Source organism: Ptychodera flava, chromosome 14 (genome assembly GCF_041260155.1).
Source record: "Ptychodera flava strain L36383 chromosome 14, AS_Pfla_20210202, whole genome shotgun sequence".
Lineage (NCBI taxonomy): Eukaryota > Metazoa > Hemichordata > Enteropneusta > Ptychoderidae > Ptychodera > Ptychodera flava.
In genome coordinates, this window is record NC_091941.1 from 41,308,265 (window position 1) to 41,323,209 (window position 14,945).

A 14,945-nucleotide genomic window follows, 5' to 3' on the forward strand; every position below is an offset into this window, starting at 1 on the left:
CCCTCCATCACTCTTTAACATTGAAAAAAACTTTGAATATATTTGTTGGAAACCAAACCTGCTGAAATCACCTCAGCTATGTTTTCTCATTATTTTTTACCGCATTTCAACACCAAATACAGTTCACCATTTCAAATGCTTACTGAATCACCGCATTATCTTAAACATAGGGCCAATGTCCCTGAAGCTACTATAGACATGGATACAAAATTAAGTATTTCCTGACTGTATGAAATTATCTCACTAAGGTCATCCTAGGGACCTGTTAGCCAAATATTAAAGCTGTCTGACCAGCGGTTTTGAAAAAAACAAGCGACCCAATAGTCGACAGAGCTCTGCTGTGTTATGTAGAGAGCAACTTTTCATGACATATGTATTGATGAAGAAGGTTGAGATCTTTGATAGCTCATTTCAGGATGGCCTGACCTAAAATGGCAAAATTAGCTGCAAAAATACAAAATTGATGATTTCATCATAATTATGTATAAAAATGTATACCAAATATCAAAGCTATCACATGACTAACTTTTGAGAAACAAATATTTTGACCAAAAACGGCAAAAATTGACCCAAAAATACAAAAATTGAAGATTTCATCAAATTTCACTATATCACACTAAGAAAACCCCTAGGAACCTGTATACCAAATATCAAAGGCATCAGACAAGTAGTTTTTGAGAAACACATTTTTTGACCAAAAATGGCAAAAATTGCACCAAAAATACAAAATTGCAGATTTCATCATATATTCTATATATCATATTTAGTTTATCTGTAGGAACCTGTATACCAAATATCAAAGCTGTCAGACGAGCGGTTTTGATGAAATAAATTTTTGACCAAAAATGACAAAAAAATTCCTTAAAAATACAGATTTGCATATTTCATCACAATTTGAACAAATCCAAGTTGGGTTATCCCTAGGGACCTGTATACCAAATATCAAAGCTGTCTGACCAGCGGTTATGAAGAAGATTTTTTACCAAAAACGCCTTTTTTGGCACTAATTTGCATATTTTCAACAACATCAAAAAATCAAAAAAAGCACAATCATTTCAGGTCAGCCCAAAGTACTTACATGCAAATTTTTCATGTAATCTGCTCAGTGGTTATTGAGTTTTTCAATTTTGACTGTTTTTACATTTTTTCATTTAATTTGCATATTTTTGGCAATGACAACTTCATTTGAACAAAATCTCATCTACAGCCCATCATCCATGTACACACCAAATATCAAGATGAAATGTGCAGCGGTTTTGGAGTTTTTGATGTTGACGGACAGACATACAGACATACAGACATACAGACATACAGACATTTTTCTAGCCTATAAGAATAGCTTCCATTGCCATATATACATATGGCTATGGGAGCTAAAATTATTGTAGTTATAAAAGAATGTTTTGTAGCTTCTGAAAAAAATAATGTACTTGTTTGTCACGTTTTTACTGTGTGTATATCATCCCTCACTACTGTAAGTTTGGATCAACATTGCCCTTTGCAAACCACTGAGCTGTATTTTTCTAGTGACCTAGCTGGTCTTGTAGTTTTGTGTGCACACTCAGTAGAGCTAAAACGAACAACTTAGAGGGTCAGATCCCTTGTTTTGAATTGAATTGAATGCGTAGTCGAGTTTTTCTCGATGTCAGATTTGCTCCAGTTGCTTTTTTTAGTCATTTTAGAATGGGGAAAATAACAAACAGAAAAGTTGGTTGTCCCTGACAGTTAATTTTAGGGTTTATTTGCCCCAAAAAATGAGTCAGTGTCTGTTCACTGAATTCAAAAACCGGGCCCATTGACACCACAGCTTGCTTCAAATAGTTCAATGCTTAAGCAGTCTGCACTGAACACGTTTCTGTGTCAGTAAAGTCCAATTTTTCGTGTCAATTTTGCTATCAGAATTATTTTCAGAGTGTTATGGACATTCATATGATGCACAAAAACTTCAGTTTGTCTCCCTTTCTCAATCGTACAGAGATGATGTGACACAGAAACCTTATCGGGCTAGGGCAATGAACTTTTGTGAACGTAACTCTCAACTGACTGATAGGCTATCATATGCAAAATCAGCGTACGGAAATTTATGCCTGGTATTGTTTCAACAGCATTTTATTGAAGTAGTTCAAAAAGTATCAAAATTGAACTATTAGAAATTAGTTTCATGCGTTTCACGTTTTTTCATATCATTATTTTTACTTCCGGGTTTACGAAGCTCTAAAAAGTCTAGGGTCAGGGGGGGTAAAATTGGGGCAGGTCAGGTAATCGGAACAGCACATATTTTTTTTTGGCCTTATGACAATATCACAAAATATAACATATGGTACACCTTGATGTATAGAAATTGTCCAGCTATTTGAATAAAATTGTTCAAGCAAAACCTGAGCAATGGCGCTGAACATTTACTGACAAGCTCCACTATGATTGCATATAAGAAATAATGAAACATGAAAAATTTCTGCTTCTTAATGTTCAGAAATAAGAAAACTATGAAATACACTTCCTGCACACTGTTTGCCACAACAGCAACAAAAATTTTTACAGCAAAGCATACCAATGCATGTAACTTGCCTACACATGTACATGTACTTGGTAATATAACATTCTATAGCTACATGTACAGTACTAGACTCTGACATTATGAGTCAAATGTATTTTAACGAAATTGTCAAATATAGTACTTTGCAGCTTTGTAAACATTATTAGCATTACATGCTCATAAGTTGCAAGAATTAGAACATTATCAAAAGAACAGAAAGGCAATTCCTACAATAAAGATGCACTGAATTACACAAACCTTCTGAGTTATTGACTTTTACATAATTCAACAACCTTAACCTTATCAGGCCTAACTTTCTGGTAACATACAATCTATGAAACCTAAACCTAACTTCAACAGTGTTCATCATTCCCAAATTTAGGACGTGTAATCCTTAAACCTGACATCAAACTTGGCACCGGGTGTCTGGTACATGAAAGACAGCCTCCACTCCCCAGACTGAATTAAGTTATTTCATAGGGTCATCAAAGTGAGAGCTTTTAGCATATATCAATCAATCAATCAAATAAAGAAATTGCTTTCTTAATTCTATAGCACAAAACTCTGTGATAGAAGTGTTCAAAAGCGCTTTACTGAGTCAGAGTTGTTCGGTACGCTCTACTGAACAGAAAAGTTTTGATGTTCTGCTTAAAAGTATCAATTTTGTTCTTGAGCTTCTTCATACTTCAAATCATAACACCCAACTGCATAGAGTGACTATTTCTCTATTGCAACTGAATAAAAAACACCGCATACTTACTTAATCTTTCCAAATTCAATGGTTCCACTGCCACAGGCTCAACTTCACTTTTCCTATCTTGATCTGCATGCTGATAATCTGCCTGCTGATGACTTGTCAGTGGATTTTCATGGACTCCATGTTTTGATTTTCTAGGAGTTGGAACAGGTTTTCTTCTCGGTGAGCTAGGTGTTCCTTGATGGATAGTTTGAGTGTTGCCTGAAACACAGTACACAATAACCTTAGTATAGAAGGATGATATTGTGGTCAGAGACACAATGCAATAAATTATATTATACACGCCTTCGTCTGTAACCTTTGGATTTTCGTCATACATAAGTTTCAATATTAGTGGAAATGAAGTCCAATAACATTGATGCACAGTACAATATTTTTTGTTATTGGACACAATTTGCCCTTTGAATTCATAACAGCTTTACGTCAACACAGGGAAAACAAGACAAGATTTCAGAATTTTTTCAAAAACTTTACATTAATGACCTACGTCACACAGTAAATAATGGTCAATCATAAACCAGTGAATTTATGTGAAATTATGCTGCTGAACTACAATTTCTACCACATGCACTGCATTGCAGTATGGTTTGAATATTCATTTTGTACACCTAGCAAACACACTGAACTTGTTCCCAGTCTGTTTGTGATTATGCAATGCAGTGTAGGACAGAGCATTCTCAAAATGCAATAATTTTTATTGGTCTAAAAAAGGTGTATAACAATGACATTAATCACAAAATACAATGATTTATATGCTTGTACATCACACGCTTTGGTAAAGTCCTTCATACTATGCATCTCAGACAATACTTTTGCTGTACAATGTATTCAAACATAAATCCTGATATTTAGTGAATAATGATCAAGGGGTTACAGGAGTTTAAGAGATATGTTAATGGTTTTTGGGAGCTAATTATTTTTTCCACGGAATAATTTTGAAATCACCCTATAAAATAAATATGAGTACTAAACAAAAGCAAACATATGCAAATTTGATATGTAAATTTATGCAAATTGGCAATATCTCATGGTAAAAATTGTTCAGAGAACCCTTACCATGAGAATATCAATGATTTATCATCTCATTTATATTATAAAAAATCTATGAATGGGTTCACTTTGGTACTTGGTAGCAATATCAGACCTTTGGGAAAGTTACCATATCTAATCAGTATGTAACCATAATCATTATTTCCCAAAAAAGGTAAGTTTCCTTTGAGACACTCAGGATATGATTCCATCCCTGGAATGGCAAAGTACATGTAGGTGTACAGAGCATTACCCATAACCCCTCATCTCTAGATAAATCCTTACAATTTGACATACTCCTGTTGTCACTGGATCAATAACAATTTTTTTACACAAGGACTACAGTTATCACAATGAGTTAATCCTAGACAGCATTTGTATCAAAGCGATAGGAGAAAGAGCAGAACTAGTTGTCTATATTTATAATACAACTTTTCTACTTCTCTATGTAGTAAGAAAATGAAATATCTTTGAAATTTAGCAAAAAATTCAGGGTTCAACACTCATGCTGACCCACTGTCCAGTAATTTTCTTTATCGACCAGTTAAGGTGGAGTTGCATGTTGCCAACACAGTTTTTTTCAAAGCAATATTTCTCATCAAAGATGACAAGGAAACCCCCTCATATTATATATTTTCAAAAAGCAGAGACTCTAAAGTTTAGTATGGTAGCAGTAATTTACTCAAAGGATGAAGTGGTTGTATATTTAGGGTAAAAAAACTCAATTTTGGTATTAATGATAAAATTGATTTAAGTCAAAACCTTGACGTTATTTTCTGAAATGTAATATTTCACTTGAAAGAAGAGTATATGCAGAAAAAAAACGACAATTTTATTTGGCATTATCTATCCTCATTCTAAAATGGCAAGGGTTTAAAGACTGACACTCAAAAAATTGATTAAAATCATGGTAAGCAAAATTTAAATGCCTCTTATTAAAAATGTAAGAACTTTATTGCCAAACAAAACAGACGTTTTGTTAAATAGCATTTAAAGAACATAATGTGAAAATTTCAGAAAATTTGACCAAACCAGAGTGGAGTTAAATTCTTTGGAAGTCTCGACATTGGTAGGAAAAAGAAGCCAGGAAATCGGGTGATTTGCATACATTTGCATAAATTAACACCTCTTTATCACACAACTTACAACTGCTTGACAAGCTACAACGTGAACCCAACCAATATTTTAATCTTTGGTTAACAAATTAATTAAAATTGAATAAATATTTGCAAGACAGTGATTTTTGAGCAAAATATGGTGTGTTGGGTGCAGCGCCCCCTTAAAATACTTTATAGGTAGTCCGACAGAATAGTGATTTTTCATCGTTTTTAACAACAAATAAAGGTTTCCCAAGGCCTATGGTTTTGAGGCAAGCGATTGCTCCACTCACCTATCGCTCACGCAAATCAAAGTCTGTGCAACATCTACTCTAATCCTCTTCGATCGACATGCATAGCACGGCGTAGCTAATAAAATTATGCTTTCCATTAATTATGTCTCAACATGCAGATTCTAGCTATGGAATGGATCGATTTTGGTAGATTGATGTGATACAGTATTATAATAATACTCTTCTAGTAAGTGTTCTCCTGGTAATTTTAGTCTATTGGTGTCGGGCCTGACAATTAACAATGACAACAACTGCATGAATAGTACTACTACGGTTCAATACTTCAACTGATTTGGAATTAAATATACACAAATTGTACATAGTACAGCCCTTCATTCTCATGTTCTCAAATAGACCCCATTTTCTTGGCTTTAATATTCTTTTGTTCAAAAAATAAATGTGTATCCTGGTGTAGCAAAATTTCATGGGAAAAATATGCGTACCGGTAATAAATGCGGATCATAAAGCTAGTGTTATCGAGATCAAACGTAGAGAAAATGCCCACGACATGAATATCATGGCACTGCACATCACCACTTGCGAAAACAAATGCACTATTTCTGATCGAACAGTTTAGCCTGAGCAATAACTAGGTCTTAAGGCCCTCTGAAAGCTTAAAATAATTACAATAGCTCTGAAAAGTTGGACAGATGCCCAATACTGCTGATAAAAAGATTATGAAACAATCAGTTTGTGGTACTGTAAAAGACGTAACATTTTTGCATCATTGGGCCTATGGTACAGGATAACAGTGAGTTATGCATGTCTGTTGTAAAGTGGTACCTGTCGAAACCATTGGCACCCATTCTCTCTGCCTCCACTAGTAATAGTACAAACGACCGATCATGCACCTTGATGTTGCTGTGTTATGATAAGTTCACTTTATGAAATGTTAACTTGTTATCACATCGATATATCGCGGTAACAATTGGCCTAAAATCTACTCAGTGTATTTGGCATATTTCAAACCATGGAAGAAAAAAGTTACCTCCATGTTTAAAACCAAACAGAGGTAGTTCAGATCTTGAGTTGTTTCGTAATGACGAGTATTTATCAGCATATCATCAGAGAGATTATTGGAAAAAAAAGCATTTTCAATATGTCACTTCATATATTATTTGGAGAAAAAAGGCAAATAATTTGGCAACAAATAGAAATGAAATAAAGAAGAACATGGGGCCCGGGGGCACCGACGTCCTTTGTACCTCCTTACTGTTTATTAATTGCCATAAATGTGAAATTTGGCAAAAAGTCAAATTGTTTTGACATAAATGAAAGTTATTTGAACTGGTTGGTTACCGCTCCAGCATAAGTTCAAGTGTGGATTCTAAGTATCAACAACCTTGATATGAACCATTGACTAAAAAACATTTGCTTGTTACACTCACCACACTTGTACTTAGTATTTGGAGTGTACACCTATCTACAATACAATGATAAAAAGTTTGGACTCTTTAGGTCAACAGTGCACCTTTAATGTATTAGACTAAATAAGCTTACCCCTCAAGTACCAGTATGTATAGGCCAAAAACAATATTTAATTTTGAATTATGTAGTGCAGGGAAGGACATACAATATGGTGAAAAGCAAACTAAATATAAAAACTGAATATACAATTATATGGAAATGTTGTTTTACAGTCATGAGTATCTGGTGTGTGCCGAGAGACAAATATTAAAATTGGACAGTATCATCCTGACCACAGTTTGTCTGACTGGTTGTTTCCTTCTGATTTTCTGACACGGTGATAGGTACAAAATATTATGCTATTCACGATAGTTAGACAACATCGCTTGCATTTTGTTCACAGTAGAACTGAGTTTTACATGTAAGATAACTTTCTCGTAAACTGTAAATTCTGGCTTCTGGCAGCTCAAACGTAGCAATACTACATTTTTTGATATGATATGGAGTGATTTGCACACATGCAGTGACAGTCGATATATTCATAGTATGAAAGTCTACTGTACATTACAGCATAGTGATGTTTGACAACTACATGCATGCCAGTGCACGATTTCAAAGTAGCCAGGAGGAAATTCTAATGGTCTTTTAGTGGAAATATATAGGTATTAAACGACAGTGAAACAAACAACATTAGTTATCGTGACCTTGCTAAAGTGCAATCTCGGATCATGTATGATCTGATGATCATGCCAAATTACCATGTCGGATTTAGCCCTGCGTACGATGCTGTGTGTTCCGCTACAGCTATTCGCCCCGCTCACCAAAGCCCTGCAAAGACCCGTACGTAGGGTCGGTGACTTCAAATCCATTTTGGGACTTGACGTAAAAAGCCAAATTACTGCCGAAATTCAGTGTTCTTGGGCCCAAGTCGTATCCCTGCCCACCTCAGCTACTCGATCGCTTCCAAAAATGCCAGTCTTTTATTCACTTTTTGTAAATAACCGTCGATGTCGGCAACTCTCTCGCTAGCCCTGCGTACGTACGCAGTGTACGCAGTGCATTCCCTGTGTGCGTTCCTAACACGTACACACAGCATCGTACGCAGGGCTAGCGAGAGAGTTGCCAACATCGACGGTTATTAACTCAAAAATGATGTCAAAATCAATGCACAACTGTCGAAATTACCCAAAATAAGCAACAGAAAACTAAAAGTTATCGCTGTGTCGAAAGGACAGTACATCAACATAAAAAGACACTAGTTTGTTATGACATGGAGGCCGGAGGTAGAAGGACAGAGCATTCCCTCGCTCTCACCCAGCTATTAGTACGGGCCGCCGGTGGGATTGCCTCGCTATTAAAAGCAATGGATTCGCCGGTACTGGGGAGTACCGAATACGGAGGCCATCATTCTTCAGTCTATCGAAGGAGCGTTTCGTGCCAAAAAATACATGACAGCAATCAAATATACGCTAAAACCTTTAAAACGTCAAAATTCGCAACTGACCGAGAAACATGATGGCGTCAGTTTGATTTTTCAAGGTCCTAGAAAAACAACGCTAACTTGTTATGTGCGCATGCGCATATTAAGGAGAGACCCATTTGATTTCGGGGGGGGGGGGGGTATGCAGGAAGTGGGTATGGGAACTTTTGTTAGAGAGACAGCATTTTTTTATTTCTACAGTCAGACCTGCATCAATTTTTTTTTTCAAATGGAGTAGCAGTGCAATTTTTCAAATTTAAGCCAGTGTTTCATATATCACAGGATGTTTTTATTTATTCATTTTACATTCCAACAAATGACAAACAAAATGGAAAGTCGATTATATATACAACTTTAAATTATAGAACACTTTTTTGGCAAATCAATTCTGATCAGTACTATACCTGCTTTTCTTCAAAACAGTCAAGTCCTTTTAAGTTCTCAGGGGAGATGTCATCTTTTGTGGTCAGAGAAACAAGGCTCACACATTGTATTTCATTATATTTGTTGTTCCTCAATTTTCATTGTCAACTTGTAATCTTTCTAACATATTTATATTGAGAGAATAATGTATTGGTTTTAACACTAGTTTATTGACTCCTATCTTGTGTTTTAAATTTTCACGATTTACAGAAGTCAAATACCGGTAGTCCCATCTAGATATTGCCTATACCATTGAGATATTGCAACAGAAATCCTGAAACATGATTTCTTGGGTCAGAAAAGGGAAGGAAAACATCGAGTGCACCGAGGTGTACAGTAGTGAATGCTTATATCATAAGTGCTGGAAAAAAAACACATAAGAATTACTTGTGGTAAAAACATTTGCGTGCCTTTGGCAGCATGCCAGCAAAGAATACATGAGAATGAAGTTTCCAAAATTTTGCTCATTTCAACAGCATTGTGACAATTCCTTTTTTATTTCTGTCTGTTATGAGAATATTTTTTTCTCAAGCCATTACAGGCTTAATTTTTGTCTTTTATTTCACCTGGTGACAATTTTTTTTCCTCGAAATCCTCCATACCCCCCCCCCAGAAATCAAGTGGTTCTCCCCTAAGTGAGCCCCTGACCTATACGGGCCAGTGGATTGCTTCCTCAGTAGAACTGATATGCCTGCCAGTACCGGTGTCTATCGCCTACGGAGGCCATCATTCTTCAGTCGATCAAAGGCGCCTTTCGTACCAAAAAAAACATGACAGCTGCAAAAGTGCATCACTGTCAACTTCATAACTATAGAACATATTGAAATACACAGTGAAACGTTCAAAATGTAAAAAATGTGCCCATACAGAGAAACAAGATGGCGTCCGTTTCGATTCTTCAACTCAGATTTTGTCCTACAGTTGTGCGCATGCGCAGACGGTAGCTTTAGCGAAAGTGAGGCAAAATCAAGTACCGTAAATATAAAATAAAATGGATAAAAATATTGTTTAAAAATAATGTAAGGCATGTATCACCAAATTTTGAACATTTCTGACGGTATTTCAACTATACGAACACCCATGCCAAACACCACAATAATCAAATCAGTGGTTTTGAGGAAAAAGTGAAAATAGTGGTTTTCAGAAAAAAGCTAAAAAAGTGACTTTAAAATGATTCAATCAAAAAAAGGAAAAAGACCGTTTGAGATACATGCCCAAGTGACCACCAGACCAAATTTCAGAAAAAGTTACTGAAGCGTTTCTGAGATACCTGCGTCCACAGCATACGGCCCACTATGTTGGCCGTATTGGGCCGCGCCATCACATTAGTACCTTGTGCCCACAGGGCACAAAGTACTAAAATGATGGGCGTAAGCTTTGGAAAACCATTCACAACTTGTTGGCTGGTAATATATCGGCTGGGCCATCAAATATCAAATGCGGTGATGGTATTATTGTTGATGATTTTAAGATGGCAAATTCTTTTAACGATTTCTTTGCTAACATAGGCTTGCAGCTTACAAATTCTTTTGGAGATTTAGCCGATCCTATCCTATCAGCTGGTCACGGAAATTTGAAAGTATGCAAATTCATCGTTAAAGAAATTGATCCTACTTTTGTTTTGGACCAACTCAATGGTATATCAATTACCCAGGCAACTGGCCTTGATTCTACCCGGCAAAATTACTCAAATATGGAGCTCCTATCATATGTACATGTAGGTCCCTTACCCATCTTTTCAATATGTCACTTCGTACTGGAAAACTTCCTGACCTGTGCAAAATGGCTAAGGTTTCACCAATTTTCAAAAATACCGCTAAGAACACTATTTTGAATTGGTCCATTCAAGAAATATTTAAACCAAAAAACAAGAATGACAAAAGCAAATAAGGTCTCCAACTTAGGTACTGGAGGTCATCTTTAGGAACATGCATATCAACTTCTATAGCAATGGGACAAGCAGATCCTATAAGCAAATGTCAACAAAAAACTCAGCCAGAGAAGGTTTGATAAAAAGAAATGGTACAAGAGTGGGGAAAAAATGTACAAAGGATCTTGTAAAAAAGTAATGCTACCTCATCAATCTTCTAGACCCTACCCCCTCTGAATAACAAATGGTCCACCCCTTGTATTGACCATGTTCACTTAGCTACAATGGCCAAATGGCAGGATATGTATTTACAACATTGGGAATTTTTTAATTAAAAATACTATGAGTGCTACCATTCTAACGTAAACAGCACTCAAATAGGAAAGGACAAGACCGTGGGTGCACAATAGGGCGATTACTGATGAAGCAGCCATTTGCATACATTGGGTGGGAGTTTTTCAATTCTCATAGCAATGCTTTGACCGTTTTAGAAATTTGAATAATCATGATGGGCACTTTCATGACATATGCAAAGAGGGGTCAAATGGTTGTACAGGGAATATGTTTTGAAACATATGCGTTCTCAGATAAAATACTGAACATTTTTTCAGTTTATGTTTGCCTCAAGTTTATTCGCTATTTAAAAACTATCTACTGTTGATTGACCAATCAGAGTGCTCAATTCAGGGTGTTTTATCTACTCGTAAAGCCTTGGTCACCAAATTCCAGAAACGAATGACAGCGCCATAGTAAAGTACTGTCCAATCAAAAGTGAACATGTCATATTCTGTAGACATCTGGTACGTTTTAATATTCAAATTTGGTAACACAGCAGAAACCAGCTGCAACACAAAATCTGCTGTGGTACAAACATAAACTAATGTGCCCTAGGGCATTTAAACTAATGTGCCCTAGGGCATTTATAGGATGTTCCATTACATTGGAAGGCTATTTCACAAATAAAAATTTTAATTCATTTCCAAAACATGTTACATTGACAAAGGGGAAGGTTGACGTAAACACATTGAAAACGAAAATATATCAGTTAGGGGCGATAGTTTTTAAGTCTGATAAAACCCTCGTACGAGGGCTCTTCTGGTATATAAAGTCCAACCCTTCGATAAAATGTCTCGGCCTGCGGCCTCGACATTTTATCGTTGGGTTGGACTTTATATACCAGAAGAGCCCGAGTACGAGGGCTGTATCCTGTACATATTCATAGACATCATATGCAAGATTCAATGACAATGAACGCCTGAAACATGGCAAAATTATGGGATTTTAGGACCAAGCATGGCACATCTGATCAGTTAAGTGGCTTTTTTTTCCATTTGCATAGGTTTACGATAATCTGGATTTTTATAGGGGAAGTTCCTGTTTAAGTTAGCTACAGATAGTGAAATGCCTTCCACTGTGGGAGTGATTATGACATCTGGCATTATCCTGGAAACAAATTTCTCATCAGTTCTTGTGTGTCTTACATGGAAAAGTTGCAAAAATTGGTCTGCAATGAAAAAAATACCCTCAGCTTTGATTTCTGGATCAAATTTTACCACAAATTGATACCAAATACGACAAAATTATGTTCACAGCCTTTGAAACTGTCTCACAATATAAGTGTATCCTGGGTTGGTGTAGGTCATTTAAGGTCACAAACTGAGAAAATTACAAAAAACATACATATTTGAGGGGTTTCCCAACACATTGAGCAGAAATCTTATCTAATAACATCCATTGGGACTTTTATACCAAATTACAAAGCTATCAGACAAGTAATTTTGAGAACAGGTTTTCTTGACCAAAAATGACAAAATTGACAAATTTGTATATTTCAGGACAATTTCCACATATCTAACTATTGTCATCCCTGGACATCTGTATACCAAATATAAAGCTGTCTGTCAAACGGTTTTGAAAAGAAAACATTTTTAAAAATTTTTTGACCAAATGACAAAAATTGCCCCAAATCAGTAATTTTTCCAATTTTGTCGTAATTTCAACAAAATAAAAGGGTAACAATCTTGCAAACATCCAACCCAAATTTGAGAGCAATTGGGAAAGCAGTTTCATGAGAAAAATAATTTTTACTTAAAATGAGAAAAATAAAAAAAATTCAGCAAAAATACAAAATTCAAGATATCTTCACAATGTTCACAAAAAATGTACAAAGTTCACCTAGGGTACTTGCTCACTTATTTTCAAAGCAATCAAAACAGCGGTTCTTGAGTTATTAATTTTTGACCATTTTCACATTTTTAAGGTAATATGCACCTCGAAAGTGAAAGACTTAAACTTTTGCTCTAACTTTCCTCAAGGAATCTTTCAATCATTCTCTTTCTAAATCAAGAATAAAAATAGGGGGTCACCGTGCATATTTTGGTACTAGAGACACAAATTTCCCAAGATTTACCGATATTAGAAATTCAAAATGGCCGCCATCCCTGTGTTAACTCTATGGCGAAAAATAAAAATTTTCGAATTTCAAAAACTAAGCCGGTGAAAAGTTTTCTTTCACCAAGAGCTTTAAAATGAACCCCCACATGTGGTGTATCAGAAGAGAACTGTAAAAGTTTGAGAGTCCAAATGTCTGTCCCCGAGGTGCGTTCTACCTTAAATCATTTGCATAATTTGGGTTATGCAAACTTCATTTGAACAAAATCCCATCTTAAGCCAAGGATGCATCCACACACCAAACACAAGCTAAAATGTGCAGCGGTTTACATGTTTTTGATGTTGACGGGCATACAATGTACTGTACGTTCACACATACCAGGGATAGAAATACTTTTTTATTTCTCGTGGCAAAAGTTTGCCACCGGATATAAAATCATGTGGCAATTATGAAAAATCTGGTGGCAGTTTAACACGTGATCGGTATAATAAAACATTTTCTCATTGCCACATACTCTATCTAATCTATAAATTCTTGAAAATATGGTGAGTGCACGTCACAAAAAATCAACCCATACTGCAGGCCTCGGAAAATTTTTTTCAAACTTACTAACCGTGGGACACGTGAATTTCATTTTTACTTGCCCAAGAGGAAAAATTACTTGCCCTAAATTTCTAATAACTGTACTAGTAATTTGTAACAGAGAGCAAGAGTTTGGCCATATGAAGTGAATTCAAAGAGGGAAAAAACAGATTCAAACATGAACTACATTCTTGTTAAAATGAAGGACTATTACCAAATCTGAAATGTCGCAGAAGAAATGTGAGAATACTTTAGTTTTTTTCTGAAGATTTGGCCATTTAGAAAACATCTTTGAATTTGGAATTTTTCCACAACCTCGTCCAAATTAAAATCTTTGCATAACAGTAATAAGATTGTGTGATTTACAATGTGCATGGCTGGCTGCTGCTCTTTATTATCAAGCTGAGATCACAAACAACTGCTCTGCTAGTGTTTATCTGCCAATGCATATGCACATGTACCATGTGTACATCTGCAACCCTTTTACCTGTTTACATGTTTACTCACTGAGCACAGCCGTCTTTCAAAGTTTTATTTTGATAAATGTATTCGTCAAGAGAGCAGATTCAAGTTTCGTTTTCGTTACTCTTCAGTGCAGATTTGTTTTCTGTAAGTGAGAGCCGATCCCTAACAACCAAGGTCACGTAATTTGAAACTGTCTGCATCTCACGCACTACGTAGCTGCAATATGTGGCCTCCTTGGTCGACTGAGCCCGTTTCGACTATGATGTAAACTTGTACTTTTTCAACTGGGGTTGATTTACGTTGAACAGTAAGCATTGCCGAGATCCATGGCTTCGAATAAGTTTACATCCATTTACCAAGCACATGGTGCAATTACACTATCGCGTGAAGCCGATCGACTGTCATACGACTCATACACTAGCACAAAGAGAATGGCAACCACTGTCAAGAGCATACCACTTTACGGCACACATACAAAACAGTGAGTTCACTCCGTGTCGTCGGAGAGAACATGTCGCAAAAATCTATTTTTTACGACTTTTTGTGTTTTACAACAGCAAGAACGATTATTTTGCGATGTCGGGCGGATTTTCAAGGGTTTTCAGAAAAAACTT

The 14,945-nt window shown here is 36.0% G+C and overlaps 1 protein-coding gene across 1 annotated transcript in view; it reads right to left on the reverse strand.

The window, feature by feature from the left end:
* Window positions 1-14,945, reverse strand: part of LOC139150531 (microtubule-associated protein 10-like) — a 36,991-nt gene that overhangs the window by 11,607 nt on the left and 10,439 nt on the right. The window contains exon 2 of the mRNA XM_070722957.1: window positions 3,297-3,494. Coding sequence (XP_070579058.1) covers window positions 3,297-3,494 — 198 coding nt within the window. The remainder of the gene's footprint in view (window positions 1-3,296; window positions 3,495-14,945) is intronic.